At 46.4% G+C, this 16,223-nt stretch overlaps 1 protein-coding gene across 1 annotated transcript in view; it reads left to right on the top strand.

Annotated features, from left to right (window-relative positions):
* Nucleotides 1-16,223, top strand: part of COG4 (component of oligomeric golgi complex 4) — a 40,608-nt gene that overhangs the window by 10,462 nt on the left and 13,923 nt on the right. The window contains exons 5-12 of the mRNA XM_010382948.2: nt 31-224; nt 2,768-2,873; nt 3,397-3,554; nt 4,318-4,376; nt 8,757-8,890; nt 12,114-12,232; nt 12,809-12,975; nt 14,381-14,546. Of these exons, the coding sequence (XP_010381250.1) occupies nt 31-224; nt 2,768-2,873; nt 3,397-3,554; nt 4,318-4,376; nt 8,757-8,890; nt 12,114-12,232; nt 12,809-12,975; nt 14,381-14,546 (1,103 nt within the window). The remainder of the gene's footprint in view (nt 1-30; nt 225-2,767; nt 2,874-3,396; nt 3,555-4,317; nt 4,377-8,756; nt 8,891-12,113; nt 12,233-12,808; nt 12,976-14,380; nt 14,547-16,223) is intronic.

The following is a 16,223-nucleotide window of genomic DNA, read 5'->3' as shown; positions in this document are numbered from 1 at the left end:
TTGAATTTGCATTTTCTCCCTGTTGAACAGGGAGCATGATTGATGCCAACCTGAAATTGCTGCAGGAAGCTGAGCAACGTCTCAAAGCCATTGTGGCAGAGAAGTTTGCCATTGCCACCAAGGAAGGTGATCTGCCCCAGGTGGAGCGCTTCTTCAAGATCTTCCCACTGCTGGGTTTGCATGAGGAGGGATTAAGAAAGTTCTCAGAATACCTTTGCAAGCAGGTATGGACCCTGATTGCTTGGCAGGATAATTGTGTGGCCTGCAGATTGGGGCACTGGATGGATCCACTTTCTATGGATACTTTCTCTCTTCTGGATATGACTCCCCTTACTGCCGTTGCTGTGTAGCCAGGCAGGACTGGATGCGTGTGTTTATTCAACACACCTTTTGCCAGCCTACTGTGTACCAGGCATGGCCAAGACATCTGCCAATGCACATTCATTTCCAACAGACCAGGTGAAAGCATATGAAATTAAAATGCAAGTTCTCTGAGAAGTTGAATCATTCTTTTTTTTTTTTTTTTTTTTTTTGAGATGGAGTTTCACTCTTGTTCAGGCTAGAGTGCAATGGCACGATCTCAGCTCACTGCAACCTCCACCCCCCGGGTTCAAGCAATTCTCCTGCCTCAGTCTCCCAAGTAGCTGGGATTACAGACATACGCCACCACGCTCAGCTTATTTTGTATTTTTAGTACAGACTGGGTTTCTCCATGTTGGTCAGGCTGGTCTCGAACTCCCAACCTCAGGTGATCCGCCCGCCTCAGCCTTCCAAAGTGCTGGGATTATAGGCGTGAGCTACCACACCCGGCCTGAATCACTCTTTTAAAGCTCAAGCAATCCTGCCTCAGCCTCCCGAGCAGTGGAGACTACAGGCACATGCCACCATGCGTTGCTAATTTTTTTTTTTTGTAGAAACGGTCTCACTGTTACCCAGGCTAGTCTCAAACTCGTGGCCTCAAGCAGTCCTCCCACCTCAGCTTCCCAAAGTCCTGGGACTACCACCCCACCCAGCTGTTTTTTAGCTATAGGTCTATGTGTGTCACTCCCCTCCCACAAATAATTCTCTGTCAGACCATTATTGTGCCGTTAAGAAAAATGATGCCGTTCGCTAAGTGCTGACATATTTTATTCTCTAACGTGGTTTGTTAAACAGGGTACAAAACAATATGTTGTCATTCCTGTTTAAAATGAGGGAGTCAGCAATCAAGATATATTTGTATAAGCATAGGATTTCTTTTGGAAGGGTTGACAGTGGTCACCTCTGAAGAAAATTGGGAAATTAAGAGACACAGGTTAGAAGAACCACTTTTCACTGAATATTCCTTTGTTCCTTTGGAATGTTTAAATATGCGTTTTACTCATTCTAAAAAATTAATGAAAAACAAAATACAGGCCAGGCACGGTGACTCACGCCTGTAATCCCAGCACTTTGGGAGGCTGAGGCGGGTGGATTACCTGAGATCAGGAGTTCAGGACCAGCCTGGTCAACATGGTGAAACCCCGTGTCTACTAAAAAATACAAAAATTAGCCAGACGTGGTGGCACGTGCCTGTAATCCCAGCTACTCGGGAAGCTGAGACAGGAGAATCGCTTGAATCCGGGAGGCAGAGGCTGCAGTGAGCTGAGATTGTGCCATTGCACTCCAGCCTGGGTGACCAGCGAAATTACATCTAAAAAAAAAAAACAAAGACCGGGCGCGGTGGCTCAAGCCTGTAATCCCAGCACTTTGGGAGGCCGAGTCGGGTGGATCACGAGGTCAGGAGATCGAGACCATCCTGGCTAACACCGTGAAACCCCGTCTCTACTAAAAAATACAAAAAACTAGCCGGGCGAGGTGGCGGGCGCCTATAGTCCCAGCTACTCGGGAGGCTGAGGCAGGAGAATGGCGTAAACCCGGGAGGCAGAGCTTGCAGTGAGCTGAGATCCGGCCACTGCACTCCAGCCTGGGCGATAGAGCGAGACTCCGTCTCAAAAAAAACAAAAAACAAAACAAAAAAACAAAACAAAACAAAAAAAAAAAACAAAAAAAACCTGCTCTATGGTACTTTTTTTATCAGTATACTTTGCCACCTGGGACCTAGAATTGGCTTCTACCTTTAATCCAGTAGAAGTCCCTTCTGCAGTACCCAGGTTTTGTCCTGCTTGAGAAAGCACTATTAATGATAACATGCCAGGCATAATGGCTCACATAATTCCAACACTTTGGGATGCTGAGGCAAGAGGACTGCTTGAGGCCAGGACTTCGAGACCAGTCTGGGCAACATAGCAGGACCCCATCTCTACAGAAATTTTTAAAAAATTAGCCGGGTATGGTGGCTCTTGCCTATAGTTCCAGCTACTCAGGAGGCTGAGGTAAGAGGATCTCTTGAGTCCAGGAGTTCAAGGCCACAGTGAACTATGACTGGCTCCCTTGTACTCCAGCCTAGGCAACAGAGTGAGACCCTGTCTCTTATTTTAAAAAATGATAGAAAATTACACTTTGAGATTGTTGGAACTGAGGACCCTCTCCCTTGGCTAATGGCAGTCCATATTTTCCAAGAGAAGAAAATAATGGAAGAGGAGCTACACCATGCTCACATTCCTTGTCCTGCCTGAGGCTCAGACTGTCCCTCAAGGGAGTTTCCTCTGTGCTGCCTGGGCTTCCAAACATCAAGGGAAATGTGAAAAAAAAGAAAGCCAATGGGAGGCCTTTTTGGAAAATTGAGACATACCTGGTGTAAGGCTGGCCTTTCTGAGGAATGTATGTGGGTCTTCTCCTTTTTTAGGTGGCCAGTAAAGCTGAGGAGAATCTGCTCATGGTGCTGGGGACAGACATGAGTGATCGGAGAGCTGCAGTCATCTTTGCAGATACACTTACTCTTCTGTTTGAAGGTGAGCCTCTTTCTCCACTCTAGAGAGACTGGAGACATTTCTATATGACACCTGCATCCTAGCCTTTCTTCTCACCCTTCTAGTTTGATGACTTTAATTTAATCATGTAGTTTACTGTGTATTAATTGATTGGAGAATTAAATAACTTCCAGATTCAGTGCCTGATAAGCAAAGATTAGAGTCTCTCCAGTGTTTTGATCCTGCCTAACCCTCAAACCGCAAACTCCGTAAGAATAAATTTAACCCTAAAATAAATTACTAGAAAGCGAGTGATGCTGATTCCAAAGATGCTGCTGTAGAAAACAGTATCAATGTAACTTACCAAATGCCTGCTGATGTACCAAGCACTGTGCATATTTAACATATTTGCTTAGCAACCCCTAGCATTGACAAGGCCTATTTTGTGTTCATTTCAGAAAGTGAAGCAGCCAAAAGGATTGAGCTAGACCCTTGGTTAGTCCCAGATGGAGCAAGTTTATTTTGTAGGAAGAATGCTACAACCCTCTTGCTTCCTCCCTTCTAGGGATTGCCCGCATTGTGGAGACACACCAACCAATAGTAGAGACCTATTATGGGCCAGGGAGACTCTATACCCTGATCAAATATCTGCAGGTGGAATGTGACAGACAGGTGGAGAAGGTGGTAGACAAGTTCATCAAGCAAAGGGACTACCACCAGCAGGTGAGCAGGGGAAGCTCCAGGTGGGGTTTGGTAGCAGCTTTAGCCAGGAACACTGAGTAGAATAACTTGGAGGGGAAACAGTGAAGAAAGGTGCAGACAGGAGAAAAATTAATGCTCAGCACGAACTGGCCTGCATCTTGCCCATTGCCAGCTTACCTTGGACTTGAGGTGTTGTCAAGATGATGATGGCCTCAGTTCAAGACCAAAACGGAAATAGAAAGGGCTTCCTGAAAAGAACACAGCAGAAGTAGTAGACCAGTTCTCTATCATGAAATGTGCAACAGTGCCCTCTGGTGATATAATGACATTCTATTTATTGAGGTCCTATTAAGTGTCCAAGTAATTGTCTCCAATTTCCCCCTTCATTCCTTAGATGTTAAAGATAACGTTTGCTTTTTCAGAACTTTATTATATTTTCCTTCTTTTGAGCAGAGAAATTAAAAGTACAACATAGAAATAGGAGTGGCCTCCTACAATTGTATTTCTAGAACTCCAGACTAGGAGACTATAAACAATAGTCTATTGGAACACCATTAGCATGACTTTTAAGCACAGTAATAGAAGTGAGTATTATTAGCATCCAACCCAAAAACAAATATTTGGCCTGTCATCTTGAAAGCCCACTGCTGGTTGAAGGGAAGGTAAACCTGGTAAGCAAACTAAACCTAAACATTCTTGTATGCCAAAAGTTTGGAGTGACCAGCAAGAGGCCAACAGATGTGGGGGTGGGGAAGAATATTCTCATTCCTGTGGTATGTTGCAGTTCCGGCACGTTCAGAACAACTTGATGAGAAATTCTACAACAGAAAAAATCGAACCAAGGTAATAATCCTTCTCTTTTCTTCAGCCCACAACAGTTTGAATTGGTAACCATGTATATATAATTCAGACGACTCTGTTACAATGTGGTCTGTGTTTTTGAAATATTTTATCAATTACTCTTATTTTTCAGTGGAATGTATCATGAACAAAAGTATGTGTAAATAAAATGTGTAATAAATCATAATTAGCCAGGTGCAGTGGCTCACGCCTGTAATCCCAGCACTTTGTGAGGCTGAGGCAGGCAGATCACAAGGTCAGGAGTTTGAGACCAGCCTGGCCAATATGGTGAAACCCCGTCTCTACTAAAAATAATAAAAATTAGCTGGGCATGGTGATGCGCGCCTGTAGTCCCAGCTACTCGGGAGGCTGAGGCAGGAGAATCGCTTGAACCCGGGAGGCAGAGGTTGCAGTGAGCCAAGATCGCACCACTGCACTCCAGCCTGGGTTACAGAGTGAGACTGCATCTCAAAAAATAAAAAATAAAATAAAATAAAATAAAAATCAGTACAATCACGTGTCATTTAATGACTGGTATTTTTTTTTTTGAGACAGAGTCTCACTCTGTCACCCACGCTGAAGTGCAGTAGCATGATCTTGGCTCACTGCAGCCCCTGCCTCCCAGGTTCACGTGATTCTCCTCCCTCAGCCTCCCAAGTAGCTAGAACTACAGGCGTGCACCACCACTCCTGGCTAATTTTTTATAATTTTAGTAGAGACGGTTTTGCCATGATGGCCAGGTTAGTCTCGAACTCCTGACCTCAAGTGATCCGCCCACCTCGGCCTCCCAAAGTGCTGAGATTATAGGCATGAGCCACCATACCCTGCCAACAACTGGAGTACATTCTGAGAAATACATCGCTGGGCGATTTCCATTGTGTCAACATCGTAGGGTGTACTTAGCCTACTACACACCTAGGCTATATGATGCAGCCTATTGGTCCTAGGCTGTAAACCTGTGTGGCGTATTACTGTACTGAATACCATAGGCAATTAGAACACAATGGTAAATACTTGTGTATTTAAACATATCTAAACATAGAAAAGGTACAGTAAAAATACAGTATTATAATATTATGGGAACACTCTTGTGTATACCGATACAGTTTTTTTTCTTGTTGTTTTGGGGGTTTTTTTGTTGTTTTTTTTTTGTTTTTTGGAGATAGGGTCTTGCTTTGTTGCCCAGGCCAGAGTGCAGTACAGTGGTATGATCATGGCTCACTGCAGCCTCAACCTCCTAGGCTCACGCAATCCTCCCACCCTGGCCTTCCGAGTAGCTGGGACCATATGTGTACACCACCACGCTGGGCTAATTTTTGTATTTTTTGTAGAGACGAGGTTTTGCCATGTTGCCTAGGCTAGTCTCAAACTCCTGGGCTCAAGTGATTCTCTCACCTCCCAGAGGCTTCCCAAAGTGATGGGATTACAGGCGTGAGCCACCATGCCCAGCCCAGCAATTCATTTTTGACCAAAATGTTCTTATGTAGCATGACTACACTTTTGAAGCCCCCAGAGTGACTCTCTTCCCTTCCCACAAAGGTGACTACTATCCTAAAATTTTAAACTTTTACTTTTTTTTTTTTGATTAGAAATAGGGTCTCTGTTTCCTAGGCTGGAGTAAAGTGGTACAGTGACGGAATCCCAGCTCACTGTGACCACCAACTCGTGGACTCAGGTGATCCTCCAGCCTCAGCCTCCCAAGTAGCTCCTGACTAGCTAGGATTACAGTCACCACTCCTAGCTAATTTTTTTTTTTTTTTTTTTTTTTTTTTTGAGGCAGTCTTGCTCTGTTGCCCAGGCTGGAGTGCAGTGGCGTGGTGTGGTCTCGGCTCACCACAACCTCCGCCTCCCAGGTTCAAGCAATTCTCCTGCCTCAGCCTCCCAAGTAGCTGGGACTATAGGCATGTGTCACCACGCCCGGTTAATTTTTTTGTATTTTTAGTGGAGATGAGTTTTTTGTTTGTTTGTTTGTTTGTCTTAGACAAGAGTCTCGCTCTGTTGCCCAGGCTAGAGTGCAGTGGCATAATCTCGGCTCTCTGCAAGCTCCACCTCCCGGGTTCACGCCATTCTCCTGCCTCAGCCTCCCATGTAGCTGGGACTACAGGCACCCACCACCTTGCCTGGCTAATTTTTAGTAGAGACGTGTTTCCCGTTAGCCAGGATGGTCTCGATTTCCTGACCTTGTGATCCGCCCACCTCAGCCTCCCAAAGTGCTGGGATTACAGGCATGAGCCACTGCGCCCGGCCGAGATGAGGTTTTGCCATGTTGGCCAGGCTGGTCTCAAACTCCCGACCTCAGGTGATCCACCCACCTTGGCCTCCCAAAGTGCTGGGATTACAGGCATGAGCCACCGTGCCCAGCCAATTTTTTAATTTTTGGTAGAGATGAGGGCTTGCTATGTTGCCCAGGCTGGTCTTAAACTTAACCCAGATCTCAAGTGATCCCCCTGCCTCGGCCTCCCAAAGCACTTACAGGCATGACCCACTGTAATCCATCCAAACTTTTACTTTTTTTTTTTTTTTTTTTTTTTGAGACAGAGTCTTGCTCTGTCGCCCAGACTGGAGTGCAGTGGCACGATCTCTGCTCACTGCAAGCTCCACCTCCCAGGTTCACGCCATTCTCCTGCCTCAGCCTCCTGAGTAGCTGGGACTACAGGTGCCCACCACCACGCCTGGCTAATTTTTTGTATTTTTAGTAGAGACGGGGTTTCACCATTTTAGCCAGGATGATCTTGATCTCCTGACCTCGTGATCTGCCCACCTCGGCCTCCCAAAGTGCTGGGATTACAGGCGTGAGCCACCACACCTGGTCATAGATAATCTTTATTCAAACCACAAAAGAGGCCAGGCGTTGTGGCTCATGCCTATAATCCCAGCACTTTAAGAGGCCAAGGCAGGAGGATCACTTGAGGCCAGGGGTTTGAGACCAGCCTAGCCAACGTGACGAAATCCCATCTCTACTAAAGATACAAAAATCAGCCAGGTGGGGTGGCACATACCTGTAATCCCAGCTACTAATGTGTCTAAGGCATGAGACTCACTTGAACCTAGAGGCAGAGGTTGCAGTGAGCCAAGATTGCACCACTGCACTCAAGCCTGGGCAACAGAGCAAGACGAATGGCTGGGCACAGTGGCTCATGCCTGTAATCCCAGCACTTTGGGAGGCCGAGGTGGGTGGATCACCTAAGGTCGGGAGTTTGAGACCAGCCTGGCCAACATGGCAAAACCCCATCTCGGCTGGGCGCGGTGGCTCATGCCTGTAATCCCAGCACTTTGGGAGGCTGAGGCAGGTGGATCACAAGGTCAGGAGATTGAGACCATCCTGGCTAACACGGTGAAACCCCGTCTGTACTAAAAATACAAAAAATTAGCCGGACATGGTGGCAGGCGCCTGTAGTCCCAGCTACTCGGAAGGCTGAAGCAGGAGAATGGCGTGAACCTGGGAGGTGGAGCTTGCAGGGAGCTGAGATCGCGCCACTGTACTCCAGCCTGGGCGACAGAGCAAGACTCTGTCTCAAAAAAAAAGAAAGAAAAGAAAATAGGCCAGGCGTGGTGGCTCATGCCTGTAATTCCAGCACTTTGGGAGGCTGAGGCAGGTGGATCATGAGGTCAGGAGATGGGTACCATCCTAGCTAACACGGTGAAACCCCATCTCTGCTGAAAATACAAAAAATTAGCCAGGCGTGGTGGCGGGCACCTGTAGTTCCAGCTACTCAGGAGGCTGAGGCAGGAGAATGGCAAGAACCTGGAAGGCGGAGCTTGCAGTGAGCCGAGGTTGCGCCACTGCACTCCAGCCTGGGCGACAGCGAGACTCTGTCTGAAAGAAAAAGAAAAAAGAAAAGAAAATAGGCCAGGCGCGGTGGCTTATGCCTGTAATTCCAGCACTTTGGGAGGCTGAGGCAGGTGGATCACAAGGTCAGGAGATCGAGACCATCCTTCCTTATACGGTGAAACCCCATCTCTAGTAAAAATGCAAAAAATTATCCAGGAAACTGATGCAGGAGAAATGGCGTGAACCCAGGAGGTGGAGCTTGCAGTTAGCCAAGATTGCGCGACTGCACTCCAGCCTGGGCGACAGTGCGAGACACCATCTCAAAAAAAAAGAAAGGAAGAAAAGGAAAGAAAAGACACACCTCCCAACCTTTTATTTAGGTCTGGCAGAATTTTAGGGAGTGAATGATTTAGGTTAAACAGGTAAATGGAAAATGTGGTTGACACCTATCTCTGAATCTAATTGGACCAACTGAGCTAGGAGGGCCATCTGGCAGAGCTTTTCCTTATGGGCCCAGTGGGGAGGGGAAATTCAGGACTCTGTTTTCCCTGTAGCTCTTGTGTCTAAGGGAATCCACTGTCCTCCTGTTCCTTCTGCTCCATGTGTCTCAGAGAACTGGACCCCATCCTGACTGAGGTCACCCTGATGAATGCCCGCAGTGAGCTATACTTACGCTTCCTCAGGAAGAGGATTAGCTCTGATTTTGAGGTGGGGGACTCCATGGCCTCAGAAGAAGTAAAGCAAGGTAAAAATATTTCCCATATTTCTGGGGAGGGTTGAGATATAATCGGCAGTGTTTCTTAATAGTTAAGCCACAGATCTCTTATTAAGGAAACAATTGGGACTTTTTAGCCCCTGGTGGTCTGTAGACAAATTGACTCCCAGGAGGAAATCTAAAGGTACTGGATTTTAGAATGAGGCCATCTAATCACTTTACAGATGAAGACACTGATGCCCTGTTTTAAATTGTATAGATATAAATTATACTTCAGTAAAGTGTTTTGTTGTTGTTGTTGTTGTTTTAAAAAAAAAAAAAGTACATAGGCCAGGTGCGGTAGCTCACATCTGTAATCCCAGCACTTTGGGAGGCCAAGGCGGATGGATGTCAGAGTTTGAGACCATCCTGACCAATATGGTGAAACCCCATCTCTACTAAAAATACAAAAATTAGCTAAGCGTGGTGCCATGCACCTGTAGTCCCAGCTACTCAGGAGGTTGAGACAGGAGAATTGCTTGAACTCTGGGGGTCAAAGGTTTCATAGAGCCGAGATCATGCCACTGCACTCCAGCCTGGGCAACAGAGCCAGACTCTGTCTCAGAAAAAAAAAAAAGAGTATATAATGTACAGGAATCCTCCTATCCCTTTCAGTCTGCCAGTTCCCCTAGTCACAATTTTTCAAGGAATAATTGACATTGATAAGAAAGGGGGCTGGGTGCAGTGGCTCACACCTGTAATCCCAACACTTTGGGAGGCTGAGGCAGGAGAATTGCTTGAGCAGTTCTTTTTTTTTTTTTTTTTTTTTTTTTGAGACGGAGTCTTGCTCTGTCGCCCAGGCTGGAGTGCAGTGGCCGGATCTCAGCTCACTGCAAGCTCCGCCTCCCGGGTTCACGGCATTCTCCTGCCTCAGCCTCCCGAGTAGCTGGGACTACAGGCGCCCGCCACCACGCCCGGCTAGTTTTTTTTGTATTTTTTAGTAGAGACGGGGTTTCACCGTGTTAGCCAGGATGGTCTTGATCTCCTGACTTCATGATCTGCCTGTCTCAGCCTCCCAAAGTGCTAGGATTACAGGCTTGAGCCACCGTGCCCAGCCTGCTTAAGCAGTTCAAGACCAGCCTGGGCAACATGACAAGACCTTGTCACTATATTAAAAGAAAAATTTTGTCTGGGTATGGTGGCTCACACCTAATCCCAACACTTTGGGAGGCCGAGGAAGAAGGATCGCTTGAGTCCAGGAGTTTGAGACCAAGCCTGGTCAACATAGTGAAACCCCATCCCTAAAAAATTCAATTCAATTAAATAATAAAAGATAAACACTTTTTTAAAATTTTGTAAAGGTATGCTGGAGTCCAATTTCATTTACAGATTGACTCGCTAGGTTTTTAAGATAACCATTTAATTCCTGCTGGCTACTAAAGCAAGAGTTAAAGGAAAAAAAAAATCCTGCTGGGCAAATATATGCAGGGTTCTTTGGACTGGGGACTTGAGACCCACCCAGCATCTGTGGCATTCTGCATGGCTTGTGCCAATAATACGTGGCAGGGGCGTTACAGAATCAGTGTATAAAGGAAATTGTTTGCTCATTTGGAGTTCGCTTGTTGATGTCAATGATGACTATCATTTGATCTTAGCCAAAAGACCGAGAAGCAATAATGATGACTATCACTGTTCAGAGCTATGCTGCCCAATACGTAGCCATTCATGAATTGAAATTCAAATTCAAATTTAATTACAATTAAATAAAATTTTTTTTTTTTTTTTTTTTTTTTTTTTTTGAGGCGGAGTCTCGCTCTGTCGCCCGGACTGGAGTGCAGTGGCCAGATCTCAGCTCACTGCAAGCTCCGCCTCCTGGGTTTACGCCATTCTCCTGCCTCAGCCTCCCGAATAGCTGGGACTACAGGCGCCCACCACCTCGCCCGGCTAGTTTTTGTATTTTTAGTAGAGACGGGGTTTCACCGTGTTAGCCAGGATGGTCTCGATCTCCTGACCTCGTGATCCGCCCGTCTCGGCCTCCCAAAGTGCTGGGATTACAGGCTTGAGCCACCGTGCCCGGCCCTAAATAAAATTTTAAATCCATCTTTCTCACCTCTATTCTGGGGAAAAAAAGAATTTTAATAAAACAAATAAAAATATTCAGTTCCTAAGTTATGTTCATCACATTTCAAGTGCTCAATCGCTAACATGACCGATGGCTACTATATAAGATAACAGATACGGAATATTTTCTCTTTTCTTGTTTGTTTATTTTTTGTAGAGACAGAGTATTGCTGTATTGCCCAGGCTGGTCTCAAAACTCCTGGACCCAAGTGATCCTCCCACCTTGGCCTCCCAAAGTGCTGGGATTACAGATGTGAGCCACCACACCTGACCAAAATATTTTCATTATCACAGAAATTCTGTTGGACAATACTGGTGTAGAGAATGAAATATTCTATATCCAATGTATTTTTGTCTTTGCCATGAAAACTTAATATCTTTTGACTCCTATTAATCCTAAGGGAATAATGGAAAAGGAGTAAAAAGTTTTTCGTACAAAAGTATTCACTATAATCTCCAATTATTGTGATATTCTGTTATCTCCAGTAATGTCAAAACATTTGGAAATAACCAGGTGTCTAAGAATAGAGTGGTTCTTTTTCTCAGTTTCACATGAAACAACACAAAAGTTAAAAATAAGGCCGGGCACGGTGGCTCATGCCTATAATCCCAGCACTTTGGGAGGCCGAGGCGGGCAGATCACCTGAGGTCAAGAGTTTGAGACCAGCCTCAACATGGAGAAACCCTATCTGTACTAAAATACAAAATTAGCCAGGCGTGGTGGTGCATGCCTATAATCCTAGCTACTCGGTAGGCTGAGGCAGGAGAACTGTTTGGGCCTGGGAAGCGGAGGTTGCAGTGAGCTGAGATCATGCCATTGCACTCCAGCCTGGGCAACAAGAGCGAAACTCCGTCTCAAAAAAAAAAAAAAAAAGTTAAAAATATAAAAAGAGTCGTTTTTAAAATGTCGATTATGCACCTGATGAAATGCCACATAGTCATGAAAAATAAGGTAGGTGAAAACATGGAAAATATTTATGATATACTTTTTTAAAGCAGTATTCAAAACTGCTATCTGTATCGTGATTATAACCATGTAAAATATGTACATATTTGGAAGAAAGACTAGACAGAAACCTGAAAAAATGAAAAAAGTTGCTCTGTTTCCCTTGGGGAAAAAAAAATGAGTATTCCTTTCTTGGCTGTTCCCTAGAGCACCAGAAGTGTCTGGACAAACTCCTCAATAACTGCCTTTTGAGCTGTACCATGCAGGAGCTAATTGGCTTATATGTTACCATGGAGGAGTACTTCATGAGGGAGACTGTCAATAAGGTAGGACATAGGATGCATCTCTTGGAAATGGGACTTCCGGTCCAAGAAGCCAGGCTGAAGGAAATGCCTGAGGCATGTCATGTTTTTTGGTCCCGCTTCAAGAATACTCTTGCATGCAGATTGAGTGGTACCACTTTGTATGGTTAGAGAGCATCTTTGGAGTCGTGCTCTTTGTATACCCAGCTAGGACCTCCTTCCCAAGAATTACAAAAGAACAGCTCAGCTCTCCAGGCTCTCCAAGGCTCTCCAAGCTCTCCACTTGTTCCCTGCCTCCCTGAAGGTTTGTGGGTAAGGAGCCTCAGGGAAGTAGGGCCTCTGCAGATGTCTTACACCCCCCAGGTAATGGATCTCTGCAGGGCTAAGGCCCAAAATATTTAACTTGTTCACCTAGTGATCAATAGGGAAGTGAGCTATTTTGACAAGGAGGATGCACATGAGTCCGTGACCAGAACACGCCATGTTGGGAGAAACATGGACAAGGTACAGAAAAGGGAGCAGAGCTAGGGCCATCCAGAATCATCTAGAAGATGACATGCACAACTGGGACCCTCAGTGTTGACTTTGCCTTTTGGGTAGGCTGTGGCTCTGGACACCTATGAGAAGGGCCAATTGACATCCAGCATGGTGGATGATGTCTTCTACATTGTTAAGAAGTGCATTGGACGGGCTCTGTCCAGCTCTAGCATTGACTGTCTCTGTGCCATGATCAACCTCGCCACCACAGAGCTGGAGTCTGACTTCAGGTACAATTGACTCCCTTTCTCCTTTCTAGGCAGAAAGGCCCTTCCTGTTGATTCCTGAGGCCCATTTGTTTCTGCCCTTTGTCCTCATGATTCTAGTTAAGTTCTATACAGGACATAAGCTCCTATCCCTAAGATGGTATCCTTGGCCGGGCGCGGTGGCTCAAGCCTGTAATCCCAGCACTTTGGGAGGCCGAGACGGGTGGATCATGAGGTCAGGAGATCGAGACTATCCTGGCTAACATGGTGAAACCCCGTCTCTACTAAAAATACAAAAAAATTGCCGGGCAAGGTGGCGGGCGCCTGTAGTCCCAGCTACTTGGGAGGCTGAGGCAGGAGAATGGCGTGAACCCGGGAGGCGGAGCTTGCAGTGAGCCAAGATTGTGCCACTGCCCTCCAGCCTGGGCGACAGAGCGAGACTCCGCCTCAAAAAAAAAAAAAAAAAAAAGATGGTATCCTTGGCTCCAGGATGCTGTTGATCAGCCATATATCTCATGGGCCAAATTTCTGTTCCCTGGACTAGACTGAAGGAGCTATGGGCCCTTAGACGGAGGAAAGAGAACAGGCAGTTCAGATGAATAATGCCACCACTAGGTACCACTGTTACAGGCCCAGCACTATGCTAACCTCCTGCTCTTTTGAGGTCCTAATAACAACCCTATGAGGTAGGAACTATTAGCTCTGTTTTATAGATGAGGAAACTGGGCTTTAGGGAGATTGCATCCTCGTCAAAGATCCACCACTTAGGAGTAAGAGGTGGAATCCAGAACTGAGTGACTCAAAACCTGTTCTCAACTCCTACATGGTACTGCATTCACTAAGCCGCACAGCTTTTTTTTTTTTTGAGACAGTCTTGCTCTGTCGCCCAGGCTGGAGTGCAGTGGCCGGATCTCAGCTCACTGCAAGCTCCACCTTCCGGGTTCACGCCATTCTCCTGCCTCAGCCTCCCGAGTAGCTGGGACTACAGGCGCCCACTACCTCGCCCGGCTAGTTTTTTGTATTTTTTAGTAGAGACGGGGTTTCACTGTGTTAGCCAGGATGGTCTCGATCTCCTGACCTTGTGATCCACCCGTCTCGGCCTCCCAAAGTGCTGGGATTATAGGCTTGAGCCACCACGCCCGGCCAGCCACACAGCTTTGTTGGAGTGCAGTGGTAATGGCTAAAAGCCTCATAAGCAATGGAGATTGGCCAGTCTCCTCTGTATGTTCTTGTCACATCAGTGTCCTTGAGGGGGTGCTGTTTACTTTCATACCCTGGGTCCTCAGGTCTCCTACAGTGGTCTTAAGGACTGGTTATACCCCCTAAAAGGGCACCTTGTGCTGCTGCGTCAGGGTGGTGGACACGGGTCTTTCTGTCCTGGTGGCCAGGTTGAGCACTGTCACTCCCTCTATACCATCCTGTCCCCCAGGGATGTTCTGTGTAACAAGCTGCGGATGGGCTTCCCGGCCACTACCTTCCAGGACATCCAGCGCGGGGTTACGAGTGCCGTGAACATCATGCACAGCAGCCTCCAGCAAGGCAAATTTGACACAAAAGGCATCGAGAGTACTGACGAGGCGAAGCTGTCCTTCCTGGTAGGTACCCCACAGCTCACAAGCTGGGTTGGTTTATCTTGAGAGGTTACAGTATGACTCCTTAGCCACAGTATAGTTGGCCTCTAGCTAGAGACCTTTCCTCCAGTATCTATATAGAAGAAAAATTCCTCCTTTAAGGGAAGTTCCTCCTAGAAGGTTCTGAAACCATTTGTTACTCGGGGACGTATTCTGAACAGCCTGAGCCACAACAGCGGCTGGGCTGCCCAGCTGTCACCTAGCATTCATTCCCCAGAGTGCTGCCCAGCTGCTCAGGAGCCCACTGAGTGTCAAGCTTGGCTTGCATCTGCCACAGAACCAACTGCACCATCTGTGCCAGGCCACCAGACTGCTGCTCTGAGGAGAGGCCCGCAGCATGGGCAGGCGCCAGTCCTTCAGGCCTGCCAGCACTGCTCTACTAGCACATGTCTCAGGCTTTCATTTCCTTTGGAAAGGAGGCCTTATTAAAGCCCTTTGCTACCTGGAATGACAGATGTGATAAAGCAGCAAGCCTTGCCGTTGTGTGGAAAGGAGAAGCACAGGATGAAAAGATTTGTACAAAGCAACAACCAGTTTATGATGAGCCAGAGAGAATACAAATGAGTCCTAAGCTCAGGATCAGGCCTCTCTGGCACATGCTGTCTTAGCACGCACGGGAGTAGCACAGTCCGAATTCCATTCTGCTCCATCCCCCACATTGGCCACACTCTGAGTCTTGACTCCTGAGGCTCAGAGCCTGAAAGAAACCTCTAGTAGCAGAGCTGTCATCTGTAGTCCACAGGTGGGATTGGATGCAAAAATGTTCACGTGCATTTTTCTGGACACGGTCCTTAGCTTTTATGACACTTTTTTTTTTTTTTTTTTTTTTTTTTTTTTTTGAGATGGAATCTTGCTCTTTTTCCCCAGGCTAGAGTGCAATGGCGTTATCTTGGCGCACTGCAACCTCCGCCTCACAGGTTCAAGCGATTCTCCTGCTTTAGCCTCCTAAGTAGCTAGGATTACAGGCATGCACCACCACACCTGACTAATATTTTTTTAGTAGAGACTGGGTTTCGCCATGTTGGCCAGGCTGGTCTCGAACTTCTGACCTCAAGTGATCCACCCAGCTTGGCCTCCCAAAGTGTTGGGATTACAGGCATGAGCCACCATACCTGGCTATCATATTCTGAAAAGGATCTGTGACCCCCAAAAGAGTTCAGAGCTGTTACTTTCAGAGACAGAAGCCTAAACTTGCTAATATCTACCAACCCCTGTGCAGAGGAACCCATAGTAGCAGGTTATGAGACAGATCCAATATGGAAGCTGTTTAGGCAGCCCCACTCTCTTCCTGTCATAGAAAATGTTTGCCCTGGGCATGGTTTCTGTCAATCTAGGGTAATCATGGTTGCTGCCAAAAACAGATCAGATCCAAAAAACTGTTGCCTGTGAAATTTGTTACCTTTGGAGAACTTTGCCAAAATGCCCAGCAACCAGTATCACATCATGAACCAACTTAAATTTTTATTTTGTTTGTATTATTTGATTTTATTTACAGAACTTACTTTCATTTCTGTGCTCAGAAATAATTATTGGCTGCTTGCTGCCTACCACATCAAAGCTAGATGTCTTCGTTTAACCCTCCGAAATCTAACCCATCCCACCTTTCCAGTTCCGTTTTCTACCACTTGACTACACATCTCC

This window comes from Rhinopithecus roxellana, chromosome 20 (genome assembly GCF_007565055.1).
Source record: "Rhinopithecus roxellana isolate Shanxi Qingling chromosome 20, ASM756505v1, whole genome shotgun sequence".
In the NCBI taxonomy this organism is placed as follows: Eukaryota; Metazoa; Chordata; class Mammalia; order Primates; family Cercopithecidae; genus Rhinopithecus; species Rhinopithecus roxellana.
This window is presented reverse-complemented; position numbering and strand designations above follow the sequence as displayed.